This window comes from Mobula birostris, chromosome 9, assembly GCF_030028105.1.
Source record: "Mobula birostris isolate sMobBir1 chromosome 9, sMobBir1.hap1, whole genome shotgun sequence".
NCBI classification, from domain to species: Eukaryota; Metazoa; Chordata; class Chondrichthyes; order Myliobatiformes; family Myliobatidae; genus Mobula; species Mobula birostris.
This window is the reverse complement of record NC_092378.1, coordinates 33,761,385-33,787,158: the sequence shown is the minus strand read 5'-3', so window position 1 is coordinate 33,787,158 and position 25,774 is coordinate 33,761,385. Positions and strand designations below refer to the sequence as shown.

The 25,774-nt window shown below is 40.4% G+C and overlaps 1 protein-coding gene across 7 annotated transcripts in view; it reads left to right on the top strand.

Annotated features, from left to right (window-relative positions):
- Positions 1-25,774, top strand: part of LOC140202653 (ELKS/Rab6-interacting/CAST family member 1-like) — a 754,922-nt gene that overhangs the window by 315,370 nt on the left and 413,778 nt on the right. The window contains exon 16 of one of the 7 annotated variants that reach the window (XM_072267769.1): positions 22,885-22,961. The exons of the other annotated variants lie outside the window; for them this stretch is intronic. Within the exon in view, the coding sequence (XP_072123870.1) occupies positions 22,885-22,948 (64 nt within the window). The 3' untranslated portion in view covers positions 22,949-22,961. Of the gene's footprint in view, positions 1-22,884; positions 22,962-25,774 lie in introns of those variants that run through there. 7 annotated transcript variants of the gene reach the window in all.

The window sequence follows — 25,774 nt, the reverse complement described above, 5'->3', positions numbered from 1 at the left end:
TCCCAAAACCTATGGACTCACTTTCAAGGGCTCCAATCCTCCAGACACCAGACACACACACACACACACACATCATGTCTGAGCAATATTCCTCCAGTAACAGACTGGACCAAGATATTACAGATTATCAAAAAAAGAGTTGTATACTTTGTTTTGTAAATATCACATGAAATGTTTAACTTTTGTAAAATGCAGATAAATAAGTGGAAATACTATTTTGTAACTGGAAAAAATATACTTCACATGTCATTTTTTTGACGCGTTAAACGGCGATTTCCTAGCAAACTCACTATACTGGTATCCTGTTTACGGGTACCTAGTGGAGTGCTGATTCAACATAGGACTTTTGATCCTCCAGTCTGAGCTCTCACATCACAAGGATGTAACCCCTGTACTTTAACAAAGACATCTGCTTGGACTGAACACTGCTATGCCAGGAGCCTGGCATGAATCCCTACCTTTCCGGTTCTGCTCATTGCTCTGTAGGACATTGGAATGTCAGGAAACTGGTACAATTCCCTGCCCTCTGTTGACATTCCTCAATAATAAATCACCCACAGCTTGATGTTAAGTGACTGTTTGTAGGGGCTAGTGTTGTACAGGAAGGAGTGAGTGGTGCTGGCAAGCATGAATATGGGGTATGATACTACATCCTGGCCAGTCAGGTAAATGTGAGCCATTGTAGAAATACATAGAAGCTGCTCCATGCATTGACTGACTGGAGAGATTTCTCTTTGGTAACAAGATCAATGGCCAGTAACATCATTGAGCTTGTTATCATTTAGGAGTCTCAGGTTTGGGGAGAGCTGTATCAGCAGTAAAAGGGAGAAGAACAGCTTCCATCACATCCAACGTGATGAAGATTGTTGGATCCTTATGCTGTTGTGATATTTTACCACACGTCCGGCAATAGTTGACAGCAAAACATCCACTGTTAGTCCACAGCAACAATGCATACACTCACCATGTCTGCCAGGTGCAACCCTGACCCCCCCCCCCCCCCCAAGTAGCATTACGGAGTGGTTACTTCACTTATCCCAGCCCTTCTCACGGAGATATGAGATGGTTTGTTGCTAGATTCGTACCAGGTTTTTGGCACAATAAGGTGGAGAACATGAAGGGAAATGATTCACACCAGGTTGTAGGCACAGAGGTGTAGAATTGACAAACCGGGTTCTCAGCACCACCACACAAGCATTGAAGCATCTATTTATGTTTGCGGCTGTAATGGCACCTTTTACTGCTGAATTATTTAGTGCTCACACTCCTGAAGTGCATCCTGCATGCAGAATGAGGTACCTCAAGATTTTGTCCATCATTGTAGTATATGCATTGCAGTAAAATTGGTGTAATTTGGCTCTAATTGAAAAAATGGCATTGTTACTTATTACCATTAGCTAATTTTTAGAAAACAGGCTGTTTTATACAGATTACTCAAATTGGTTAATTAACATCAAATACTGTGTGTAATGTCATAGGTGAAAATTAAAATTTAATTTCTCCAAGTTATTAACTTTCCAAACAAAAAAACACTGTATCTTTAAAGACTAATTAAGCAATAATTGCTGAAGTGGCAGAACATTACAAATAATGCCAAATTTATTTGAGAAATGACAGCAATTTTATATCCAGTAGTTCAAGTGTAAACATAAATGATCTCAGAACGGATTTTAAATAGTAATTTCTGCCATGAAACCCAGAATACAGTCCATACCTAATATTCCCATCAGTGCATAGAGTGAATTGGCTCAGAACTAAAGTGGAGATATTAGAAAGTTGCCTATTATTTCGCACCGCTGTACCTTTTTGAGGACAGAAAAATAGGTTCAGACTTGTTGCTCTTGAAGCTCAAGAAGTCAGGGCCCAGCTATTGGCGTTTGGGCACCTGATTAAAAGATCAGGGCTTAAGATGCAGATGACTGAAGGTAGCAGGGATTTTGGTACAATGGGAGGATTGCCAAAGTTACTTACTTTCTGGTAGGCTGCCTTGTGGGACAGTGCACTGGTAGGGGATGTCAATTTTTACCATTTACATCATCTCCAGGCAGATCAGTTGTCCTCAATAGCTGTCACCACCCTCCCTCTCAGCCAGCATCTCTACCACTTCTGGCATTCAGTCTCTCTTTGTCTTCACCTAACAGAGTTATTCTATTCATTCTGCCGCCATCTCTGTAGCTTAAAGAACATAGTTTCTAACTTTTCATAGTTCTAAAGAAGTTTCATTAACTTGAAACGTCAACTCTGTTTCATCTTGATGAGTGCTACCTGACCTCCTCGGTTACAGCATATTTTGTTTTTATTAGATTAGGAAAACTTGTCTGTCCCAAATTACCCCACTATGCTTCAACAGGAGCAATATACAAAGAATGACATAATTCAGTGTTCATCTGATGTGGAAATTGTGACAGGAGTACAAAGATAGCTCATGCCTGGGCAAATTTCTGGAGTGACACAAAACAGCCCAGAAATGGATGTTACTGCTTCTGGGAAAGATCAGTTTCTAATCGTACACAGTAGCTCTGAAAAAAACAGTGTTATTCACTTGAATTTCTCGAAGCATTGAAACTGAATCACTGCACAGATTGTGGTTTTGTTAGAAGGCATTGTTCTGAAGATAAAATGCTTTAATACTTCCAGAAAACAAATTTTGCTATAGCTGAAAAATAAGAATTTATATAAATCTAGAAATATCCTATCATGTTCTGAGTTTAACCAAAAAATGATATGAAATCTCTGGGGCCAGTACTATTGAGTAGATAAATGATCTGTGTCCATTTGCTCTTTGCATACCTTTGTGATTTATGTTCACTACTTCTTCCTCCAATATACTTTTCTCCAGGCTTACTGTAATAGTAGATTTTTTTTCAGTTGTTCTGTTTAACAAGATAAATGATCCATTTGGTTCAACATTTCATCCATAACAAGGCCCTACTACGGAAAGTGAAGTGGGTAGGAGGTTTCCATTCATGGATGGGAGACAATTGAGTTGAAAACGCAGATGGGATCCTTTTTTTTTACTGTGTTTATCATTACAGATGGCTTACTTTAATCCCAAGACTGCACTATGTTTGAACTGCATTATTTCACATAAATTCACCTCATGCATGTAGTATCTTTTATTCTTCATTCCTAGGTTTGCTTGCTTCATAATATTTCATACAAAAGGATTAAGTAAGCTGATGCAGCTAAATTGACAACTGTTAATGATACCAAGTGTTAACATAATTGAGGAGGCTACTAGAAAAAGAAAAAAACAGATCATTTGTTCAACTTGTGTTTTGTAGTTAGTTGCTTTGAAATTTTCTGTACCTCTGATATGCTTAAATGCTCGCAAAGTTATTTTAATATATCAAGTAGTCAGTTTCTGATGAACCTACTGTTATGAAATTTGTATTTGAATCCATTCTGAATTGGTAGAACTGAAATTCTGCAACGATTTCTGATGTACTAGACAAAAATGGGTTAGCCATCATGATGTGTTTTTAATAAATTTAGATTATTGTTAAAAATTGACAATAACCCAAGTTTGTTTTATGATTACAACAATGAGAAAGGTAAGAAATAGACAATTCTCTCCAGTGCTCTGTCAAAGATAGGGTAAAGACATTACATCCAAAAATCCCAGCTCTGTTTTTCAGCAGGATTGCAGCCCAGCAGAGAGCTGGAGCCTGCATTACTTCTCCTAATATGTGTTTTAGCATCAAGGCAGAATCATTTGTATGTTCACCAGAGAAAGGGAATTTGAATAACAATTGATTATTTTCGCTGGTGGGAGAACAGCGTATTGGAACCATATGTCCTCAAGTGCTGGCAATCATGCCATCAAAGTAATTGAATACCCAGAGTTTTCCAGTCTAGAACCCTATCATAGAAATGCACACAGACCAATACCAATCACTTATAAGGCATACATGCCATATTATTCCTAGAATTCACATCACTGAGTAATAAGGAAGGGACAGAGTTAAGGAACTTGAATGGAAATGTACTCAGCCAGTCTCATTTTACTTCTTGGCCCATATTCGGAATATGCCTGAGCCATGCCTTGTCATGCCTAGTCACAGATTTGCACCTTGGATTGGGATGTGGCATATTTGGATCCCTCTCAAATTTGCTGAGTTAATTGCTGCAATTCTGAGTGATTTCCCAGAGGAAATTTGAAATATTTTTGTAATCGTGCAAAGGGAATGTTGCCTTCTATGAGTCCCAGGCTATATGTGACCTAAGGAGTGCACCACACTGAGAGAGAAAACATCTTAATCATAAAACTACATTCTTCCCCAGGGAATCCTGTTAAAACAAAAAAAATGACAAGCTCTCTTCTGACATTATTCTTTACAGCTGGACCAGGGTAGCATTAGGGATTCAATTCCATGATCTAGAGTCAAAGCTGGATTTTTTCAGCTGTAAGTAAAAACTATCGCTCTTCATTTTAACCTGATGAAAATCAAAATACTGTTGGAATGCCAACATTGAAAATGAAAAGAAAATCTGTCTAACTGCCTAATAGCGATCCAACCCCTCAAAGTACTGAGAAGTTCAAAATAAAGCCACTTTTATAAATCAGTTTTATTTGTAAAGAAGCAATTTCATTGGCCAGAATGTCAGCCAGGTGTGTCCAATATCCCTTGCACTCTACCTTGGTGAGAAGAGGCTAAGTAAGTGACTGGGGTGAGTATGAAACTCAAAGTTTTCAGAAAACAAGCACGGTTAAGAGCAGGTAACTTCTTTTTTTTTTTTGCTGTCTGTAAGTTCCTAGTCCTTAATTCAATGTAGTCAGGACGGTAGTTAGGGCAGTGGAATTCTCCTCCTGTAAGATGTGGAATATCAGGGTGCCTAACAATCTCCCAGATAACTAAATCTGCGGGAAATGCACCTGACTTCAGCTTCTGACTGAAGGTCAAGGAACTGGAGCTGAATGTATTCAGGACCATCCAGAAAGCTGAAAACCTCATAGATGAAACTTCTGAGGTGGTCACACCCAGAGTTCAGGCTTCAGATAATAGATGTGTGACCACCAGTAGAAGTAAGAGGAGTAAGCATTCATTGCAAGGTTCCCCTATGGCCATTCCCCTCAGCAAAAAGTACATCCCCTTTGGATACTATCGAAGCACAGCAGCAGGAATCAGGTCAGTGACACTGTGGCTGCCTCTGAAGCTCAGCAGGAAAGGGTAAAGTCAGGCAAAGTGACAGTGATAGGAGACTCATTCTGTGGCTCTGACAGAGAAGCTAGAACAATATGTTGCCTCCCAAGATGTCTCAGAGCAGTTGCTGAATATTCTCAAGGGGGAGGGTGAGCGACCAGAGGTCATGGTGCACATTAGCACCAATGGCATGGGAAGACGTCCTGTGCAGTGAATTTAGGAGTTCGGAAAGAGACTGAAGAGCTGGACATGGCCACCCAAGGTAGTAATTTCAGGATTACTCCTGGTACCAGGTGCTAGTTAGGGCAGGAATAGAATGAGGAACTGGGGCAGGGGTGACCTGTACAAGAGGGACAGTTGTACCTGAACTGAAGGCAAACCAATATCCTGGCTGAAAGGTTCACTAGTGCAGGGGGATGGAAACCAGAGCAGCAGGTCAAAGTGGAGGGATGGAGAGGAAGGTGGATGTCAGGGCCAGTAAAAACAGTCGGGAGCAAAATAATGGAAATGATAGGACAGATAGTTTGAATTGATCAGACAGATCAGTACATAGAATTATGATGTTGTGACCATTACAGAGACTTGCTTGGTCAGGTGATGAAATAAGGTTAACATTATTGATTTTATTGTGATCAGAGCAAGTTCCCTGTCACCCAGTTAATGACAGAAAAAGCATTATGCCAAAATACCAGAAGAAGTCATGCCTTATGATTCTTACAGAATGCTTACAGTCAAATTGGTTTGCTTGCCTTGGTCTGTCTTATGTCAGCATTTTGCTGGATGCTGCTAGTTGCTTCCTTCCCTAATGCTTGTGCTGACACATCATGTGGCTTCCTATTTATGGTCCCTAGTATTCCATTCTTGTAATTCCCTCTTCAAGGAAATTATCTAGAAAATGTGAAAAAATTTAATTTCTCACGTTTAAAATGCTTTTCCACCTCCTCTCCAAAGGCTGATCTTTCCTTAGACCTGGAGTTCTTCATCCCTTCTGAGGGAGTTCAGATTTCGAATTTTTTCCCTCTGTGACAGTTAGCCAATGATCATCTATTTTACTATTCTAAACTAGTTCTCTATTTTTATAGGCTAGCAGAACTGGTTAATATCTGGAGCAAGTTAAGTGGACTTAAATGGACATTGAACCCATGAACTCTACCTCACTTTTTAATGATTTCTGCTTTTGGACTATTTTTAATTTAACTGTTATTTATATATATTTATATATACATTTACTGTATTATTTGAAGTCAGTGAATAGCTCCTTGGTCTTGCTGACAATAAGAAAGAGATTGTTGTTATAGCACCACTTAGCCAGATTTTCAGTCTCCCTCCTATATGCTGATTTGTCACCGCCTTTGATTCAGCCTACGGGATTGGTGTTGGCATGAATAAACATGAATATGGCATTGGAATTATGCTTAGCTACACAGGCATAAATGTAAAGTGAGTAGAGCAGGGGGTGGGGGGATGAGGTGAGCACACAGCCTGGTGGTGCACCTGTGCTGATGAAGATCATGCAGGAGATGCTGTTGCCCATCTCAACTGACCTGAGTTTGCAAGTGAGGAAATTGAAGATCCAATTGCACAAGGAGGTATTGAGGCCGAGGTTTTGAAGCTTGTTGATTGCTTTTGAGGGGGCGATGGTATTAAATGCCAAGCTGTAGTCAATACAGAGCACCCTGTTGTATGCAATTTTGCTGTCCAGATGTTCCAGGGTTGAGTGAAGAGCCAATGCGATGGCGTCTTCTGGGAAACCTGTTGCTTCAATAAGCAAGTTGGAGTGGATCCAAGTTCATTCTCAGGCAGGAATTGATATGTTTCATCACCAATCTCTTAAATCACTTCTTCACTGTGGATGTAAGTGCTACAGAGCAATAATCATGGAGCACGTTACCACATTCTTTTTAGGCACCAGTATAATTGAAACCTGCTTGAAGCAGGTGGGTACCTCAGACTAACGAAGTAAAAGGTTAAATATCTCAATGAACACTCCAGCCTGTCATTGACAATGTCATTATGCCATTGACTACTTCCATAGCATTCATGATGGGATACTCCAATATCCATACTCTGATATCGCAATGAAATATCTGCTTAAAACGTGTACTTTGGAAAATAAATCAGTCTTTTCAAAACTGAATTCTTATCAAGCAACTCAGCCTGTTAGAAAATGCATTTATTTAATATTAATCATTAAACTGTATCACCTGTGGACATGAGCATCTAGATATCAGCAGCATCGACAGGAAATACTGCTTCAAGAAGGCAACAGCCATCATCAAAAATTCCCACCACCTGAGCCATGACATCTTTTTGCATCTACCATCAGGCAAGAGGTACAGCGGTCTGACGAAGCCTCAGACTGCCGAAGTGTGAGGTTAAAGATCTCAGCAAACACTGCAGCCAGTTGATCAGCACAGGTGTGATGATTGCATGATATGGGAGGTCAGAGACACAGATGGTGCCTCTGGCTGCTACAACTGTGAAAAGTGTGTCCAGGTTCAGCTCCTGAAGGACCGTGTTTGGGCACTGGAGAAGCAACTGGATGACCTCAGGTTCATCCGAGAAAACGAGAGTTTTCTGGACAGGACCTACAGCGAGATCGTTACACTGAAGACACCGGAAGGGGGGGGGTGGCGACAATGAGGAAGGGCTGGATGCTTGGAGTACAGGAGACCCCGGGGGATGTACCTCTTAAAAACAGGTTCACCCTCTTGGAACCTGTCAGAACAGAAGACACTGCCAGTCTGAGAGGTGGACAGGTCTGCGAGTCAAAAATTGGCGCTGAAGCAAAGCTGAGGAGACAGACATCAGGCAGAGCCGTGGTAGTAGGGGACTCCATAGTGAGAGGAACAGAAAGGGGTTTCTGTGGAAACAGGCGGGATTTAAGGATGGTGTGTTGCCTCCCTGGTGCCAGGATCAAGGACGTCATGGACCGATTGCAGGGCATCCTCAAGGGTGAAGGTGAACAGCCAGAAGTGGTAGTGCATGTCGGCTCAAATGACGTCGGGAAGAGGAGGAAAGAAATTCTGCAGCGTGACTTCAGAGAACTTGGAAGAAGGCTGAAAAGCAGGACCTCCAGGGTGGTTATCTCCAGTTTGCTTCCAGTCCCTCGTGCTGGTGAGGGCAGGAACAGGGAGATAAGGGATCTGAATGTGTGGCTGAGGAGCTGGTGCAGGAAGCAGGGATTTAGATTCTTAGACCACTGGGATCTGTTATGGGGCAAGGATGAATTGTACAAAAGGGACCGGTTGCACCTTAACAGGCGGGGGACTAGCATTCTGGCAGGCAGGTTTGCCACTGCTACACGGGTATGTTTGAACTAAGTAGTGGGGGGGGGAGAGAGGAAATATAAAGATGGAGTTAAAGGGAAATAGAGAACAAGGAAAGTTAAGAAAGACAACAGAATTAACGGGGCAGAAAGCTCAGGAAGGGATTAGAGAGTATGGCCAAGTGCGATAGGAATCGATATGAAAGGTGAGGGGAGTAATGGATTAGAAGTATTATATATGAATGCACAAAGTATAAGAAATAAAGTGGATGAGCTTGAGGCTCAGTTGGAAATTGGCAAGTATGATGTTGTAGGAGTAACAGAGATGTGGCTGCAAGAGGACCAGGGTTGGGAAATGAATATTCAAGGGTATACGTCCTATCGAAAGAACAAGACTGGTGGGCAGAGGGAGTGGGGTGGCTCTGTTGGTGAGGAATGAAATTCAGTCCCTTGTGAGGGGTGACATAGAATCAGGAGATGTAGAGTCAGTATGGATAGAACTGAGAAATTGTAAGGGCAAAAAGACCCTAATGGGAGTTATTTACAGGCCCCCAAACAGTAGCCTGGATATAGGGTGCAACTTGAATCAAGAGTTAAAATTGGCATGTCGCAAAGGTAATGCTATGGTTGTTATTGGGGATTTTAACATGCAGGTAGACTGGGAAAATCAGGTTGCTACTGGACCCCAAGAAAGGAAGTTTGTGGAGTGCCTCCGAGATGGATTCCTTAGAGCAGCTTGTACTGGAACCTACCAGGGAGAAAGGCAATTCTGGATTTAGTGTTGTGTAATGAACCGGATTTGATAAGGGAACTCGAGGTAAAGGAGCCATTAGGAGGTAGTGACCATAATATGATAAGTTTTAAACTACAATTTGAGAGGGAGAAGGAAAAATCGGAAGTGTCAGTATTGCAGTTGAACAAAGGGGACTATGGAGCCATGAGGGAGGAGCTGGCCAAAGTTGACTGGAAAGATACCCTAACAGGGATGACGGTGGAACAACAATGGCAGGTATTTCAGGGAATAATACAGAAGGTGCAGGATCAGTTCATTCCAAAGAGGAAAAAAGATTCTAAGGGGAGTAAGGGGCGACCGTGGCTGACAAGGGAAGTCAAGGATAGTATAAAAATAAAAGAGAAAAAGTATAACATAGCAAAGACGAGCGGGAAGCCAGAGGATTGGGAAACTTTTAAAGAGCAAAAGAGGATAACTAAAAAGGCAATACCGGGAGAAAAGATGAGATACGAAGGCAAGCTAGCCAAGAATATAAAGGAGGATAGTAAAAGCTTCTTTAGGTATGTGAAGAGGAAAAAATTAGTTAAGGCCAAAGTTGGGCCCTTGAAGACAGAAACGGGTGAATTTGTTATGGGGTACAAGGAAATGGCAGATGAGTTGAACAGGTACTTTGGATCTGTCTTCATTAGGGAAGACACAAACAATCTCCCAGATGTAATAGTGGCTGGAGGACCTAGGGTAACGGAGGAGCTGAAGGAGATTCACATTAGGCAGAAAATGGTGTTGGATAGGCTGATGGGACTGAAGGCTAATAAATCCCCAGGGCCTGATGGTTTGCACCCCAGGGTACTTAAGGAAGTAGCTCTAGAAATCGTGGACGCATTGGTAATTATTTTCCAATGTTCTATAGATTCAGGATCAGTTCCTGAGGCCTGGCGGGTAGCTAATGTTATCCCACTTTTTAAGAAAGGAGGGAGAGAGAAAACAGGGAATTATAGACCAGTTAGCCTGACATCAGTGGTGGGGAAGATGCTGGATTCAATTATAAAGGACGAAATAGCGGCACATTTGGATAGCAGTAACAGGATCAGTCCAAGTCAGCATGGATTTACGAAGGGGAAATCATGCTTGACTAATCTTCTGGAATTTTTTGAGGATGTAACTATGAAAATGGATAAGGGAGAGCCAGTGGGTGTAGTGTACCTGGACTTTCAGAAAGCCTTAGATAAGGTCCCACATAGGAGATTAGTGGGCAAAATTAGGGCACATGGTATTGGGGGTAGGGTACTGACATGGATCGTAAATTGTTTGGCAGACAGGCGACAGAGTAAGGATTAACAAGTCCCTTTCGGAATGGCAGGCAGTGACTAGTGGGGTACCGCAAGGCTCGGTGCTGGGACCGCAGCTATTTACAATATACATTAATGGTTTAAATGAAGGGATTAAAAGTAACATTAGTAAATTTGCAGATGTCAGAAAGCTGGGTGGCAGTGTGAAATGTGCAGGGGATGTTGAGATAGCGCAGGATGACTTGGACAGGTTGGGTGAGTGGGCAGATGCAGTTTAACGTGGGTAAATGTGAGGTTATCCACTTTGGTGTCAAGAACAGGAAGGAACATTACTATTTGAATGGTGTCAAGTTAGGAAAAAGGGAAGTACAACGAGATCTTGGTGTCCTTGTTCATCAGTCACTGAAAGTAAGCAAGCAGGTACAGCAGGCAGTGAAGAAAGCTAATGGCATGTTGGCCTTCATAACAAGGGGAGTTGAGTATAGGAGCAAAGAGGTCCTTCTGCAGTTGTACAGGGCCCTGGTGAGACCCACACCTGGAGTATTGTGTACAGTTTTGGTCTCCAAATTTAAGGAAGGACATTCTTGCTATTGAGGGAGTGTAGCAGTGGAGGTTAATTCCTGGGATAGTGGGACTGTCATATGTTGAAAGATTGGAACGACTGGGCTTGTATACACTGAAATTTAGAAGGATGCGAGGGGATCTGATTGAAACATACAAGATTATTAAGGGATTGGACACGCAAGAGGCAGGAAACATGTTTCTAATGTTGGGGGAGTCCAGAACCAGAGGCCACAATTTGACAATAAGGGGTAGGCCATTTAGAATGGAGTTGAGGAAAAACTTTTTCACCCAGAGGGTTGTGGATCTGTGGAATGCTCTGCCTCAGAAGGCAGTGGAGGCCAATTCTCTGGATGCTTTCAAGAAAGAGTTAGATAGAGCTCTTAATGATAGCGGAGTCAAGGGATATGGGGAGAAAGCAGGAGCGGGGTACTGATTGTGGATGATCAGCCATGATCACAGTGAATGCTGGTGCTGGCTCGAAGAGCTGAATGGCCAACTCCTGCATCTATTGTCTATTGTCATTGGTATTTACCCAGGTACCCCGTATGGGTCGGATGCTTTTTATGGGTTCACCATCCTGAAGAATGCTGTCAGAGCTGAAATCACAGAATCATTGAGGGCTGTAGGAGTTTGTGATGGTTTCTCCATGTTTTGTCGGTCAAAGCGAACATAGAAGGCATCAAGCTCATCTGGAAGTAAAGCCCTGTTGTTGCCCTTGTCAATTGATTTAACTTCATAAGAGGTGATAGTATTCAAGCCCTACTACAACTGTTGAGCATTCTTCGTTGATTCAAGTTTAGTCTAGAATTACCACTTTGCCTGTGAGATGGCTTTCTGGAGATCATACCAGGACCTCTTGTAACTTTCTTGGTCACCATACTTGAATATCTCTGATTTGGTCCTCAGCAGATTGTAGATGTAATGGTTCATCTAGGGCTTCTGGTTGGGGAAGATTTGAATGATTTTGAGGGGACACACTCATCTACAATTGTTTTAGTAAAGTCTGTGACAACCATGGTATATTCATTGAGATCCACAGATGAGTCAGGTCTTTGATCGCAGATTTAAGCATTTCTCTAATTAAATGACAACAAAATGATGGAAGAATACCTGCTTAAACTGGAGTGAAATGAAATATCACCGGCATTTGTCATGAAATTCATCAACTTAATGGCTGCAGTATATTGAAATACATGATAATATAGAAAAAAATAAGTAAATCAGGCTCTGTTCTGGGATAGAATAGGTGGAGAGGATCAGTGGATGACAAACTACAGGGGTCAAGGCTCTGAGGAGTAATGGGTTTTGGATACTTGGTGTTGGCTTATGGCTCAGGAGATAAGTGCGGTGGATTGCAGGTGGCAAAGAAAATATTAGACCCTAAAACACATCAGCAGTGGTGGGAAATGGGACAGAAGAAATGGTAAGAAACAATGAGGAAAATAAAAGAACAAACCTGCAAAATGGCAGATACTTCCAACTCCATAGTGGCAAACTATGCCATTTGCCTATCATTGACGTCCAAAGCAATTTTGTACAAACAATTTCAAAAAATGTTTGACTTCATTTTCCATGCCCAATGTTCTTATGTCATAAGTGAAAGAACATGGATAGCACCAATGGAAATATTGTAGGCTTGTATGAAGGACTGACTGCATTTATAAAAAGCTTTTAGATTCAGTTACAGTTATATGACATAACAAAATATTGTTTTCTCTTAATAATTTCTAGTGCATTGTGTCTCAATAAATTGCCTTTTCAGTAATTTTGTAGTCAATAATTATGTAAAACTGAAAGGTTCAGGAACCACTGTGTAAACATATAGCATTTTTACTTAAATCCTTTTTTCTCATGGACATAAGAGATATTTTATCACTAAGTTTATTTGATTCCAGTTTTAATTTTTACTTCCTCAATTTAAAAATGTTTATATGATAGGCTCTTAATAATTGGAAGTAATGACTATGGGCAAGTTAAACTTGAAATTGAGGAACAGTTCAAGGCAGGAGCAAATTCAAAATTAAAATAAAAACCAAATTCTATCAAGCAATGTGAATCTTTTAAGAAGTGATGAGTATGAACAAAGTGTGGGTAGTTACAGTACATTGGTAAATAATCTAAAGAGGATAAACTATTAAAAGTAAAAGAACAAAATTCAAAACATTGTAAATATAAAATGAATTATTCAGTGTGTAAATAGAGACAAAACTATTATAGAATGTAGATCTTGGTGACCAAGGTAAGTACTTGATACTAGGATGGGTCTAGGGATAATAATTGGGAGGTAGAAAGGGGTAGTAGTGTTGGCCCTGGTAACAAAGCATTGTATTAGGGCAGTAGTAAAAAATAACATTTAATTAGAAGATCAGAAAGGAGAAAGAGTACTGGACAAGTGATGAGGCAATAAAGGAGAGAAAACCTCAGAGCCAGTGGTTTATGCTCTTAATAGTTGCTGTCTTATTGGAGAGAATATTAGTTATGAAATAGAAGAAGCTTGTACAAAGAGCTCCTTTTTTTGATTGGGCAAGTCAGATCAACAAAAATAATTTTTGACCACCTGTTCATTCATGACAATTTATTGGGCAAATATATATCAACCAAAAATATAAAATAATCTTTTTAGTTGATTCTGTAATGTAGCTGTCCCGGAAATAACATGTAGATTATGCAGCTAGATTAGGTAAAAATAAAAATACTGGGGATACTCTACATCAGGTGTTATCTATGAAGATAGATACAGAGTCAATATTTTAGTTCATCACTATTGAAAAGGTGAAAAAATAAGCATGTTTAAAATTTTGGACAGTGCGAGGGATAAAGAGCACAGAGGGAATATCTGTGATATGTGTATTTAATACCTAGTTTAAGGAACTGAACTCTAAGATTTTTTTTCCATCTTTGAAACACCTATAACTCTTCCAGGAGGTATTTAAGGCTTCAAAGAGAAAACTGAAATGCACTCTAAAATATGGCTACCAGAGTGTCAAGAAACAAATGGTAATAAGTAAAGACGCTTGAAATTTTGTTTGAAGATAAATATCACCCATAGCCCTTCATATTTCCCTTCAGTAAGCTCTTATTTCGTTACTGTCTGCTTTAGATATTTCCTCAGCAATGAAAGCCATATGCTTAAAAAATCATTCTTGGTTGGTAGTGCTAAATGTACGATATAGAATCCTGAACACATTATATCTTCCTCTGAAGTTCATTCCTTTGAAGTAAATGGATGAATTTCCGAGGCCAAGTACAAAATGGTGAGTTGACAATATAGCATGTTTAGTGCTACTAAACAATGATGAATCTGTTGGCAGTGGCATGTTACTTAAGGAGAGGTCTCATACTTCATTGTATCTTCTCCCAAGCATCTTGTCATTGTTTTATTAGATCTGTATTTGGCACTCTTTCTGTGTCAGCTTGCTAAGACTGTTGGTTAACTTTTTCTAGTTGTCTGCTGGTATGAGCAAGGACTCAAAATATGAAGTAAATTGATCAGCCTTACAATCAGCACCTTAACAACCAATGTCAAGAAGCTGTTTGTAAATTGATAATGGGATGAATGTGACAATCAGTAATCCTTCTCAATGCACGATCTCAGTCAACTAGGGTAAGAAACTATTTGGATTCCAATTGTATCAACTCATGCTGCATGGAATAACCAGTAATGAAATATATTAATGGCATTGTTAGCCAGGTTATTGCAAACTGTTCATTTATTTCAAAGATGCACACAAGCAGCTATTTTACATCTATTTAGTTAACCTCTGACCAGCTTTACATATTGTATTGAGTTGAAACTGATCAGTACTTTGATTCAAGTATGCTTTGCCTTAACTTCTTGTCACCTAAAGATATTTTAAAGTTGCAATAATTGGCAAAACTCTATTTTGTGATTAATTTTGTCCCCTCTCATCAAAGCATAATCATTTCCTAAACTATCTCTCACATTTCTTAATTCTGGTTCCAAATGAGAGAATCAACCCAATTGTGCAGCAGCTGGTACAAACAAAAAGGATTTAGCAGCTTTTATCTTGGATAATACTATTAGTGATGTCATTCACAAAAATAACAGTTTCAACATAAAGAAACTATATTAACATTAGAGAAATCAATAGTTCAGCCAACATAGTTCAGCAGTTATGTTATTTGTGATGTTCCTAAGTTTGTTTTTTTTTCTTGAAACTGGAAAGATTAACTCTTGTTTCTCTCTGCACAGATACTACATGATGTGCTGAACATTTTCTGTCTTAGTTCTCACTACTTCTATTTTTTGACCTTGCCAAAAAACTCTTTGCAGCCCATACAAGTGATATTCTTGAGCAATCCTGAGTTGTTGTACCCAATGCAACCAATACAGAAATAGACATTACCTGGTATACTCATTCCCGCACATGTCTACTTTTGCAAAAAAATTTCTCAGCAACTGTTCATGGCAGTCCTTTCCCTATAGTTGCCAGTCATATAGAAACATAAGCTTTGAATTTCAGAGAAAGGAATAACACAAGTTTGTTTGCTGTAGATTTCCTTCTGCTTTTGCAGTAGCAATCCGAATAGCAACAAATAGAGCTCATTGTAGTTTTGTCACTTCTTCATTAAAGGATGTCAGGGTTAAAGGTTGGAGGTATTCCGGTTGCCTGTCATTTTTCTCATGATGTGTAATGTTTTACTGAAAAGAATCATAGAGTTACTGTGCTTTATCTGATAATCTGATGCATCCACATATTACAACAGACCGAGATTCAAATAGTAATAGCAAGTCATGAAAATTAAGATGTCGGGCTTCAAGTTTTGCAGATAATATTGTGAGAGAATATCAGCTGTGAGTGTACAGATATCAGCAAGTAGTATATTAAACCCCTGTCACAATTCTTGAATATTTTATATAGTGTTAAATATACTATAATACATTCTAGGAAACTGAGAATTTTTTTTTACCTTGCAACAAGTGGTCAAACAGTTTACAACAGTGCATTACCATCTGCAGTGAAGGTTAGCAGCTGTATGTGCTTTCAGTAGTTTTCACTTGTATTCACTCATGCATTTCAGACTGGCTCTGTTCTCCTCCAGCTCCACCTGCTGCATAAGAATCCATTTGAATAATTTCTGCCTGCCGCATTGAAAGTGTATTTCTTAAATCAGTCATCTCCTAACCCAGTAGTGCTTCAAAAAAACCTTTACATTTCCACCTTTTCCGTTGAGTTACTGTTGCGTTTTTATTCCTTCTTTGTCATCTCCTAACATGAATAAATCATGGAAGGTAGGACTTGCCATGAATTGGTTTCAAGAAATGTGTTGCATTAATGACTTACAGCCAAAATTCCTGCATTATCACATTTTAAACTCTTAAGAAAAACAATCCTTTCAATTTTATGGATTTAACGGGGTACACTAGATAATCAAAAACCTTTGTAAACTCCAGTTTACTCTGAACAAGTTGATAGGCGATCTAGTGACAGCACAAATACTTAAAGTATATCTCACGGATGCATGCATATATGGATACACATAGGTACATACATCCCATGTGCGCACATACACATGCAGGCACATGCACACACACATGCGCGCATGCGCGTACATGCACACAAACATCGACCATATTTATATTTGCAGACACATCCTTTCTATGTAATTTTGCATATATAAGTAAGTGAAAAACATAAGAACCAGATGCTGGTCAGCAAAATCTCTGACAGAATTATTGTACCAATTTAATCAGGTAATAACCAAATTACTGTAATTAGAAACACAGTATCATATAAAAGAGATATGGGGCCCTAGCAAAAACATGTGGACATACTGCCAAACATAAATAAATGGAAGTCTTCAAATTACATAAGTTTTTAAAAGTTTCTCTTGGTCATGAAACTGTTAAAAGGATTGAGTTGCCAATCACTGTGCCTACCCAAACTATAAAAATAATTATAATACTAATGTTAGATTAAGTCTAGGAATCTCAAAGACTTTATGGATTTCATTTTCCATGGCAAAGTGTGCCTAGTGCCCCATCACATTTAGGGACAGGTTCCCATTGGAAGGTAGCAGAATTGGTGCAGTACCTTGCTGATGGCAGAACACCTTACCACTCCTTCACAGGTGATGCCAGTTCTTTACCAAGCTGTTGGCAGTTAGAGTCTTCCATCCTTGCTTTAGTGAGTAGATTTGCTATTCAGTGATTTAGCACCACTGTGATTTAAGTGCAAATGAAATGCTGTATGGTGGGAGACGCAGGCTGTGAAAGCCTGGAAAGGGCTGGGATTTCTAGCTCCCTTTGGAACTCTGGAAATGTTATGCCTCATGTTTTCTACGTCTGGATAATACGTGATTTGGGATAATTGAAAATGGTAGCACTTTCATGAATTTTCTGCTATAATGATTGAAGGCTGCAGATGCCTTGGGTTTAAGAGATGCTGTTGAAGGGAGTCCTTGGAAATTTCTGCAACGTAGGTGGTGCACTTTGCATTCATGGTGGTGTGGAGCAGGGAGTGTATATTTAGATGGTGTATTAAAGTACAAAGTAAATTTATTATAAAAATTTGTACAGTACTATGCAAAAGTCATAGGTACACATATATAGCTAATGTGCCTAAGATTTATATAGCTAGGGTGCACAGCACTGTATTTGTCAATGTGGAGTGGAGATCGTGTTTGTAAATCTGGCGAGAACAAACGATATTGGGAATGTGAGCGTGAAGGACTGTGCGAGGGATGTGGGTCAGGTGGCAGAGAAGGAGTGCCCGGGACAATGGTTGGTGCGGGTGCAGACGCACTCAGTCTCGAGACACCAGTCAAGGTCATTTGATGCCAAACAATTGGTTTATTGATCACTATTCTTTGTGTCTCTGGTGATTCCCGCTCCCTCCCCTTTTCCCAACCATGATTCCCCTCTCCCTGACCCCTTCTCACTCTCAGTCAACCCATATTAGAATCAGGTTTATCATCGCTCATATATATCATGATATTTGTATTTTTTTTGCAACTGCAGTACACTGCAATTCATTAAATTATGACAATGCTGTGCAAAAGTCGTAGGCACCCGAGCTATATATATGTACCTCTAACTTTTGCGCAATACTGTATATGTCACCATATAGTACCCTGAGATTTATTTTATTGCTGGCATTCACAGTAGGACAAAGAAATCAGATATGAGGACACTCAGTCCTCGTTTATTGTCATTTAGAAATGCATGCATTAAGAAATGATACCATGTTCCTCCAGAGTGATATCACAAAGAAAAGGACAAACCAAAGACTAACACTGACAATACCACATAATTATAACATATAGTTACAGCAGTGCAAAGCAATACCATAATTTGATAAAGAGCAGACCATGGGCACGGTAAAACAAAAAGCCTCAAAGTTCCGATCGATTCCCGATAGTCCCTGATAGCAGATGACAGAAGGCAGAAACTCTCCCTGCCATAGACCTCCAGGCACCGACAACTGCTGATGCGTTGGAAGCACCCGACCACAGCCGACTCCGAGTCTGTCCGAAAACTTCGAGCCTCCGACCAACCCCCCGGCACCAAGCACCGAGCACCACCTCTGCCGAGCGCTTCAACCTCATCCCAAGCAACAAGCAAAGCCGAGGACTCGGGGCCTTCTCCTCCGGAGATTCTGGATCACACAGTAGCAGCGGCAGCGAAAAAGGCATTTCAGAAGTTTCTCCAGATGTTCCTTTGTTCTCTCATGTCTGTCTCCATTAAATCAGGATTGTGCATGACACCCTACTTGAAAGATTACAGATATCATTCACCAGAGTGGCTGCTGCGCGCTGCGTCGTGCCGCCATCTTCTCCTCCTCCTACAAAATAATCAATGAAAAACAGCACACATACAAAGACTGTCAAACAGCCAGCGTACAAAAGAAGAAAAACTGTGCAAATACAAAAAAAATAATAATATTGAGAACACGAATTGTACAATCCTTGAAAGTGAGTCCATAGGTTGTGGAATCAGTTTAGTGTTGAGGTGAGTGAAGTTATCCACATTAGTCAGGAGCCAGATGATTGAAGGGTAATAACTGTTCCTGAAACTGGTGGTGTAGTGCTGGTGGCTGATGCTGCTGATCAAATCAACATACCTGTTGGTCACTGAGTACACTAGAGTGAATGGTATGAAAGTTTGCTCACATTTGTACTTATAATGTATTCAATTCACAAGTGTAATTTTAACTTTATGATTTTGGATGTGTGAACTTATTCAAATTTGTAAAATTTGTAAATAATCAGAACTGAGACGTGGATGCAGTAAAATGCAAGCTTTTGGCATTAGTGCATGATTTCAGAGAGAAGAATGGCCATATTGCATGTGGATGATATAAATTATAACAACATGTTTCAGATACATTTGAGTATATTCCATTTTGTGAATAAAAGTACTAATTCCAAATATTCATGGTATCTGGACTTGTAATATGTTTATCAATAATCCATTTGTAGGATCATTATGTGACACTAACATCACAGGAGGTCAGGATCATCACCACTGATGTGCCTGTAGCCTACAATTTGGTGGATATACTGTTGGTTGGAAATTGAGATGTAACAGTAAGGGGGTAGTGAGAGGAGAGAAGCTGAAGAGTGGAATTGTGGTCATTGAAGTAGGTTGTTGAGTGATATCAGTGTGCCAACTACAGTACTTCATACACCCCTGTAAATCCATTTTGTACCACTATACATTGAAACTCTCCAATTGGGTCCCTCAGAACCTGACCTGTGCCAGATCACAGGAATTGACCCTTAATCATGAGCAGGAGAATGATTCTTTTTAAAGAAGAGTTCCAAGAACTATCCATAAACCAAAGTTTCCATAAGTTGGAAATGCTGCCTGCTGATATTGCAGATGTTGAGCATGTTGGATAGTTAGGTATAGATTAATGCAGATCTTAATCAATTGTAGATTTTAGTTAGAATTAGGTAATTGGTACAGGTTGAGTACCTCTTATCCAAAATGCTTGGGACCAGAAATGTTTTGGATTTTGATTTTTTTTCAGATTTTGGAATATTTAATGCAATAGCTTGGGATTAGAATAATTTCCAACTCTGAATTTATGTGCTGCAGTCTCTGTCTTACATTTTGATTAATAGATTATAGTACACTGTTACTTTTTAGGTTTTATGTAAGGCAGAGGTGGCCAACCTTTTACATTCCATGCGTCAATTTTTTCATTCACAAGTTCTGATGCACCATACAACTCTTGTACCCCCATTCAATTCTTGTAAAAATATGTTAATATAGAACTCCATGAAAAAGTGGCATCTGAACTCGTGCGTGAAAAAATTAACGCATGGAATATAAAAAGTTGGCCACCCTTGATGTAAGGTATGAAAATAATCAGCGTTGTAGACTTTTTTTTTCTTTACCCCCTTTTTTTTCTCTCTTTTTTCTCCCTCTGTCCCTCTCACTATAACTCCTTGCCCATCCTCTGGGTTTCCCACCCACTTTCTTTCTCCTTAGGCCTCCTGTCCCATGATCCTCTCCCTTCTCCAGCCTCGTATCCCTTTTGCTAATCAACTTTCCAGCTCTTAGCTCCATCCCTCCCCCTCCTGTCTTCTCCTATCATTTTGGATCTCCCCCTCCCCCTCCCACTTCCAAATCTCTTACTGTCTCTTCTTTCAGTCAGTCCTGACAAAGGGTCTCGGCCCAAAACATCAACTGTACCATAGAAACCATAGAAACTGCAGCACAGAAACAGGCCTTTTGGCCCTTCTTGGCTGTGCCGAACCATTTTCTGCCTAGTCCCACCGACCTGCACACGGACCATATCCCTCCATACACCTCCCATCCATGTATCTGTCCAATTTATTCTTAAATGTTAAAAAAGAACCCGCATTTACCACCTCGTCTGGCAGCTCATTCCATACTCCCACCACTCTCTGTGTGAAGGAGCCCCCCCCCCAATGTTCCTTTTAAACTTTTCCCCCCTCACCCTAAACCCATGTCCTCTGGTTTTTTTCTCCCCTTGCCTCAGTGGAAAAAGCCTGCTTGCATTCACTCTATCTATACCCATCATAATTTTATATACCTCTATCAAATCTCCCCTCATTCTCCTACACTCCAGGGAATAAAGTCCTAACCTATTCAACCTTTCTCTGTAACTGAGGTTCTCAAGTCCCGGCAACATCCTTGTAAACCTTCTCTGCACTCTTTCAACCTTCTTTATATCCTTCCTGTAATTTGGTGACCAAAACTGAACACAATACTCCAGATTCGGCCTCACCAATGCTTTATACAACCTCATCATAACATTCCAGCTCTTATACTCAATACTTTGATTAATAAAGGCCAATGTACCAAAAGCTCTCTTTACGACCCTATCTACCTGTGATGACACTTTTAGGGAATTTTGTATCTGTATTCCCAGATCCCTCTGTTCCACTGCACTCCTCAGTGCCTTACCATTAACCCTGAATGTTCTACGTTGGTTTGTCCTTCCAACGTGCAATACCTCACACTTGTCAGTATTAAACTCCATCTGCCATTTTTTAGCCCATTTTTCCAGCTGGTCCAAGTCCCTTTGCAGGCTCTGAAAACCTTCCTCACTGTCTACTACACCTCCAATCTTTGTATCATCAGCAAACTTGCTGATCCAATTTACCACATTACCATCCAGATCATTGATATAGATGAAAATAACAATAGACCCAGCACTGATCCCTGTGGCACACCACTAGTCACAGGCCTCCACTCAGAGAAGCAATTCTCTACCACCACTTTCCGGCTTCTTCCATCGAGCCAATGTCTAATCCAACTTACCACCTCTCCATGTATACCTAGCGACTGAATTTTCCTAACTAACCTCCCATGCGGGACCTTGTCAAAGGCCTTACTGAAGTCCATGTAGACAATATCCACTGCCTTCCCTTCATCCACTTTCCTGGTAACCTCCTCGAAAAACTCCAATAGATTGGTCAAACATGACCTACCACGCACAAAGCCATGTTGACTCTCCCTAATAAGTCCCAGTCTATCCAAATGCTTGTAGATTCTGTCTCTTAGTACTCCCTCCAATAACTTACCTACTACCGACGTTAAACTTACCGGCCTATAATTTCCCGGATTACTTTTTGATACTTTTTTAAACAACGGAACAACATGAGCCACTCACCAATCCTCCGGCACCTCACCTGTAGACAGCGACATTTTAAATATTTCAGCCAGGGCCCCTGCAATTTCAACACTTTCTATACCCCTTGTACCTCTTCCTGTACCTCTTCCTATAGATGTTGCCTGGCCTGCTGCGTTCACCAGCATTTTTTGTGTGTGTTGCTTGAAATTCCAGCATCTGCAGATTTCCTCGTGTTAGCATTGTAGACTTGTTCTGGTGTTAGATTTTCATCAGCAATGCTTTAGACATGTTACTGCTGTTTTGTAAGGTATAAAACAGTCAGCAGTGTAGAGTTGTTCTGGTGCCAGATTTTCATGATCAGCAGATGTTTTACAACAGTTACAAGAATTACAGTAGGTCCAGGTGTGACCTACGGAAAGCCACCTCACAGGTGAAGTGGCAATTCCGAACTAAACTTGAATGAATGAAGAATGCTCTACAGTTGTGGCAAGGCTTGAGTACTATTACCTTTTATAAAGCTAAATCAAGCGACATAGGTGACAACAGGGGTTCACTTCCAGATGAACTCAATACTTTCTACGCTCGCTTTAACCATCAAAATCTGGAGGAACCATCACAAGCTCTCACAGCCCCCCCCCCCCCCCCCCAGGATCATTTGATTTCAGTCTCTGAGGCCAATGTGCAGGCAGCCTTCACGAGGGTGAATCCACAAAAAGCATCAAGCCCAGATGGGGTACCTGGTCAAATACTAAAAATGTGTGCTGATCAACTGGCTGGATTGTTCACTGAGATCTTTAACCTCTTGATTCTGCAGCCTGAGGTATCCACCTGCTTCAAGCAAGTTTCAATTATACCAATGTATAAGAATAACGTGGTAACCTGCCTCAATGACTATCGCCCTGAAGCACTTACATCCACAGTGATGAAATGTTTTGAGAGGTTAGTGATGAAACATATCAACTGTTAAACATGAGGAAGTCTGCAGATGCTGGAAATCCAAAGCAACCTACAAAATGCTAGAGAAACTCAGTAGATTAGGTGGCATCTATGGAAATGAATAGGTATTTAATGTCTCGAACCAAGATCCTTCTTCAGGACTGAGAAGGAAAGGGGTACATGCCAGAATAAAATGATGGATGGAGGGAAAGGAGGTTAGCTGGAAGGTGATAAAGGGATGTCAGGTGGATGGGAAAGGTGAAGGGCTGGAGAAGAAGGAATCTGACAAGAGAGGAGAGTGGAGCACAGGAGAAAGGGAAAGCAAGGAGACCCGGGGGAGGGGGGGAGGTGGGAAGCAATAGGCATGCAAGAAGAGGGAAAAGATGGGGGTGGGTGGTGGAACATGATTACCAGTAGGAGAAATCGAATGTCTTCAGGCTGGAAGCTACCCAGACAGTACAGAAGGTGCCGCTACTGCACTCCGAGGTTAGCCTTACTTCAGCACAAGAAGAGGCCATGGACTGGCACATCGGAACAGGAATGGAAATATCAATTCCTGCCTGAGCAACAACTTGGATGAGCTCCAATTTGCCTACTAGAGCAATAGGTTCACAGCAGATGCCATCTCATTGGCTCTTCATTCAACCCTGAATCATCTGGACAGTAAAGAGGTTGCTCTTTATCATCTATATCTCAGCATTCAGTACCATCATCCCGTCAAAACTAATCAATAACCTTCAAGACTTTGGCCTCAGTACCTCCTTGTGCAAGTGGATCCTCGATTTCTTCCCTTGCAGACCCCAAACAGTTTGGATTGGCAACAACATCTCCTCCAGGATCTCTATCAGCATAGGCACACTACTAGGGTGTGTGCTTAGCCCCCTGCTCTACTTGTTTACGCTTATGACTGTGGCTAAACATAGCTCCAGTGCCAGATTCAAACTTGCTGACAACACCGCTGCGTATGCCGAATCAAAGGTTGGTGATGAATCAGCATACATGAGGGAGATTGAAAATCTAGCTGAGGGGTCCTATAACAACAACCTCTTACTCAATGTCAGCAAGACCAAAGAGCTGACTATTGACTTCCAGAAGAAGAAACCAGAGATCCATGGGTCAGTCCTCACTGGAGGATCAGCAACTCTAAATTTCTCGTGTCATTATTTTGGTGGACCTGTCCTGGGATCAGCACGTAAGTGCAATTATGAAAAAGCACGGCAGCACCTCTACTTTCTTTGGAGTTTGCGAAGATTCGACATGACATCTAAAGCTTTGACAGACCTATTGAATGGCTGCATCACAGCCTGGTATGGAAACACCAGTGCTCTTGAAAGGAAAATCCTGCAAAAAGTAGTAAATATGGCCCATTCAATAATGGGTAAAGCCCTTGCCACCATTGAACACATCTTTTCAAAGGGATTATCACAGGAAAGCAGCATTCATCATTAGGACTCCCAGCACCCAGGACATGCTCTTTTCAAACACGAGAAGATCTGCAGATGCTGGAAATCCCAAGCAACACACACAAAATGCTGGAAAACTCAGCAGGCCAGTAAGCATCTATGGAAAAAAGTAAACATGTCAACTGTTTATTCTTTTCCATAGATGTTGCCTGGCCTGCTGAGTTCCTCCAGCATTTTGTGTATCATGCTCTTTTCATGATGCTGCCATCAGAAAGAAGGTAGAGGAGCCTCTGGATTTACGCCAGCAGTTTTAGGAACAGTTATTACCCCTCAACCATCATCCTCTTGAACCAAAGGGGATAGCTTCACTCAACTTCACTTGCCCCATCATTTAAGTGATCCCACAATATATGGACTCACTTTCAAGGACTCCATTTCATGTTCTCAATATTTATTTATTATTATTATTCCCTTATTTTTGTATTTGCTCAGTTTACTGTCTTTCGCACAATGGTTGAATGCCCAGGTTGGTGCAGTTTTTCATTGATTCTATTATGGTTATTATTCTAATATGGATTTATTGAGTATGTCCACAAGAAAATTAATCGTTGTTTTATGGTGACATATACATACTTTTTTCAATTTTTTTCATTGAGTTTCAAATTGATAAGCATAACAATGATAATGATACAATAATGATACAAAGAGATCAGGATTACATTAATAACAGTTAACATATACAGACTCCGAGTAACATATTTAACTGAACATGAAAAAGAGTCAAAAAAAAAAGTTTTTACCCCCTGCACTTTAAAAAAACAAAGCAAAACAAAACAAAACAAAGACTGGGCTGCCATATTTCATCGGTTAAGATCGTTATTTGTCATCAACTCCGCTCCTCTATACACAAACAAAAAGTTATTAACAAGGATTCAGAAAAGGTCAGCTTACATCGTATGAAAATGTTGAATAAATGGCCTCCAAGTTTCTTCAAATTTAACTGAAGGATCGGTGGTACCATTCCCAATTTTTTCCAAGTTTAAACATGTTATAGTTTGGGAAAACCATTGAAATGTAGTAGGGGGATTAGAATCTTTTCATTTAAATAAAATGGATCTTCTGGCTATTAATATAACAAATGCAATCAAACGACAAGCTGAAGGGGATAAATGACTAAAGTCTATCATTGGTATTCCAAAAATTGCAGTAATAGGATGAGGTTGTAAATCAATACGCAAAACTACTGAAGTAATATCAAAAATGTCTTTCCAATATTTTTCCAAAAGAGAGCAAGACCAGAACATATGTGTCACGGAAGCTACCTCAGAATTACATCTGTCACAGACAGGATTTATATGACCATAA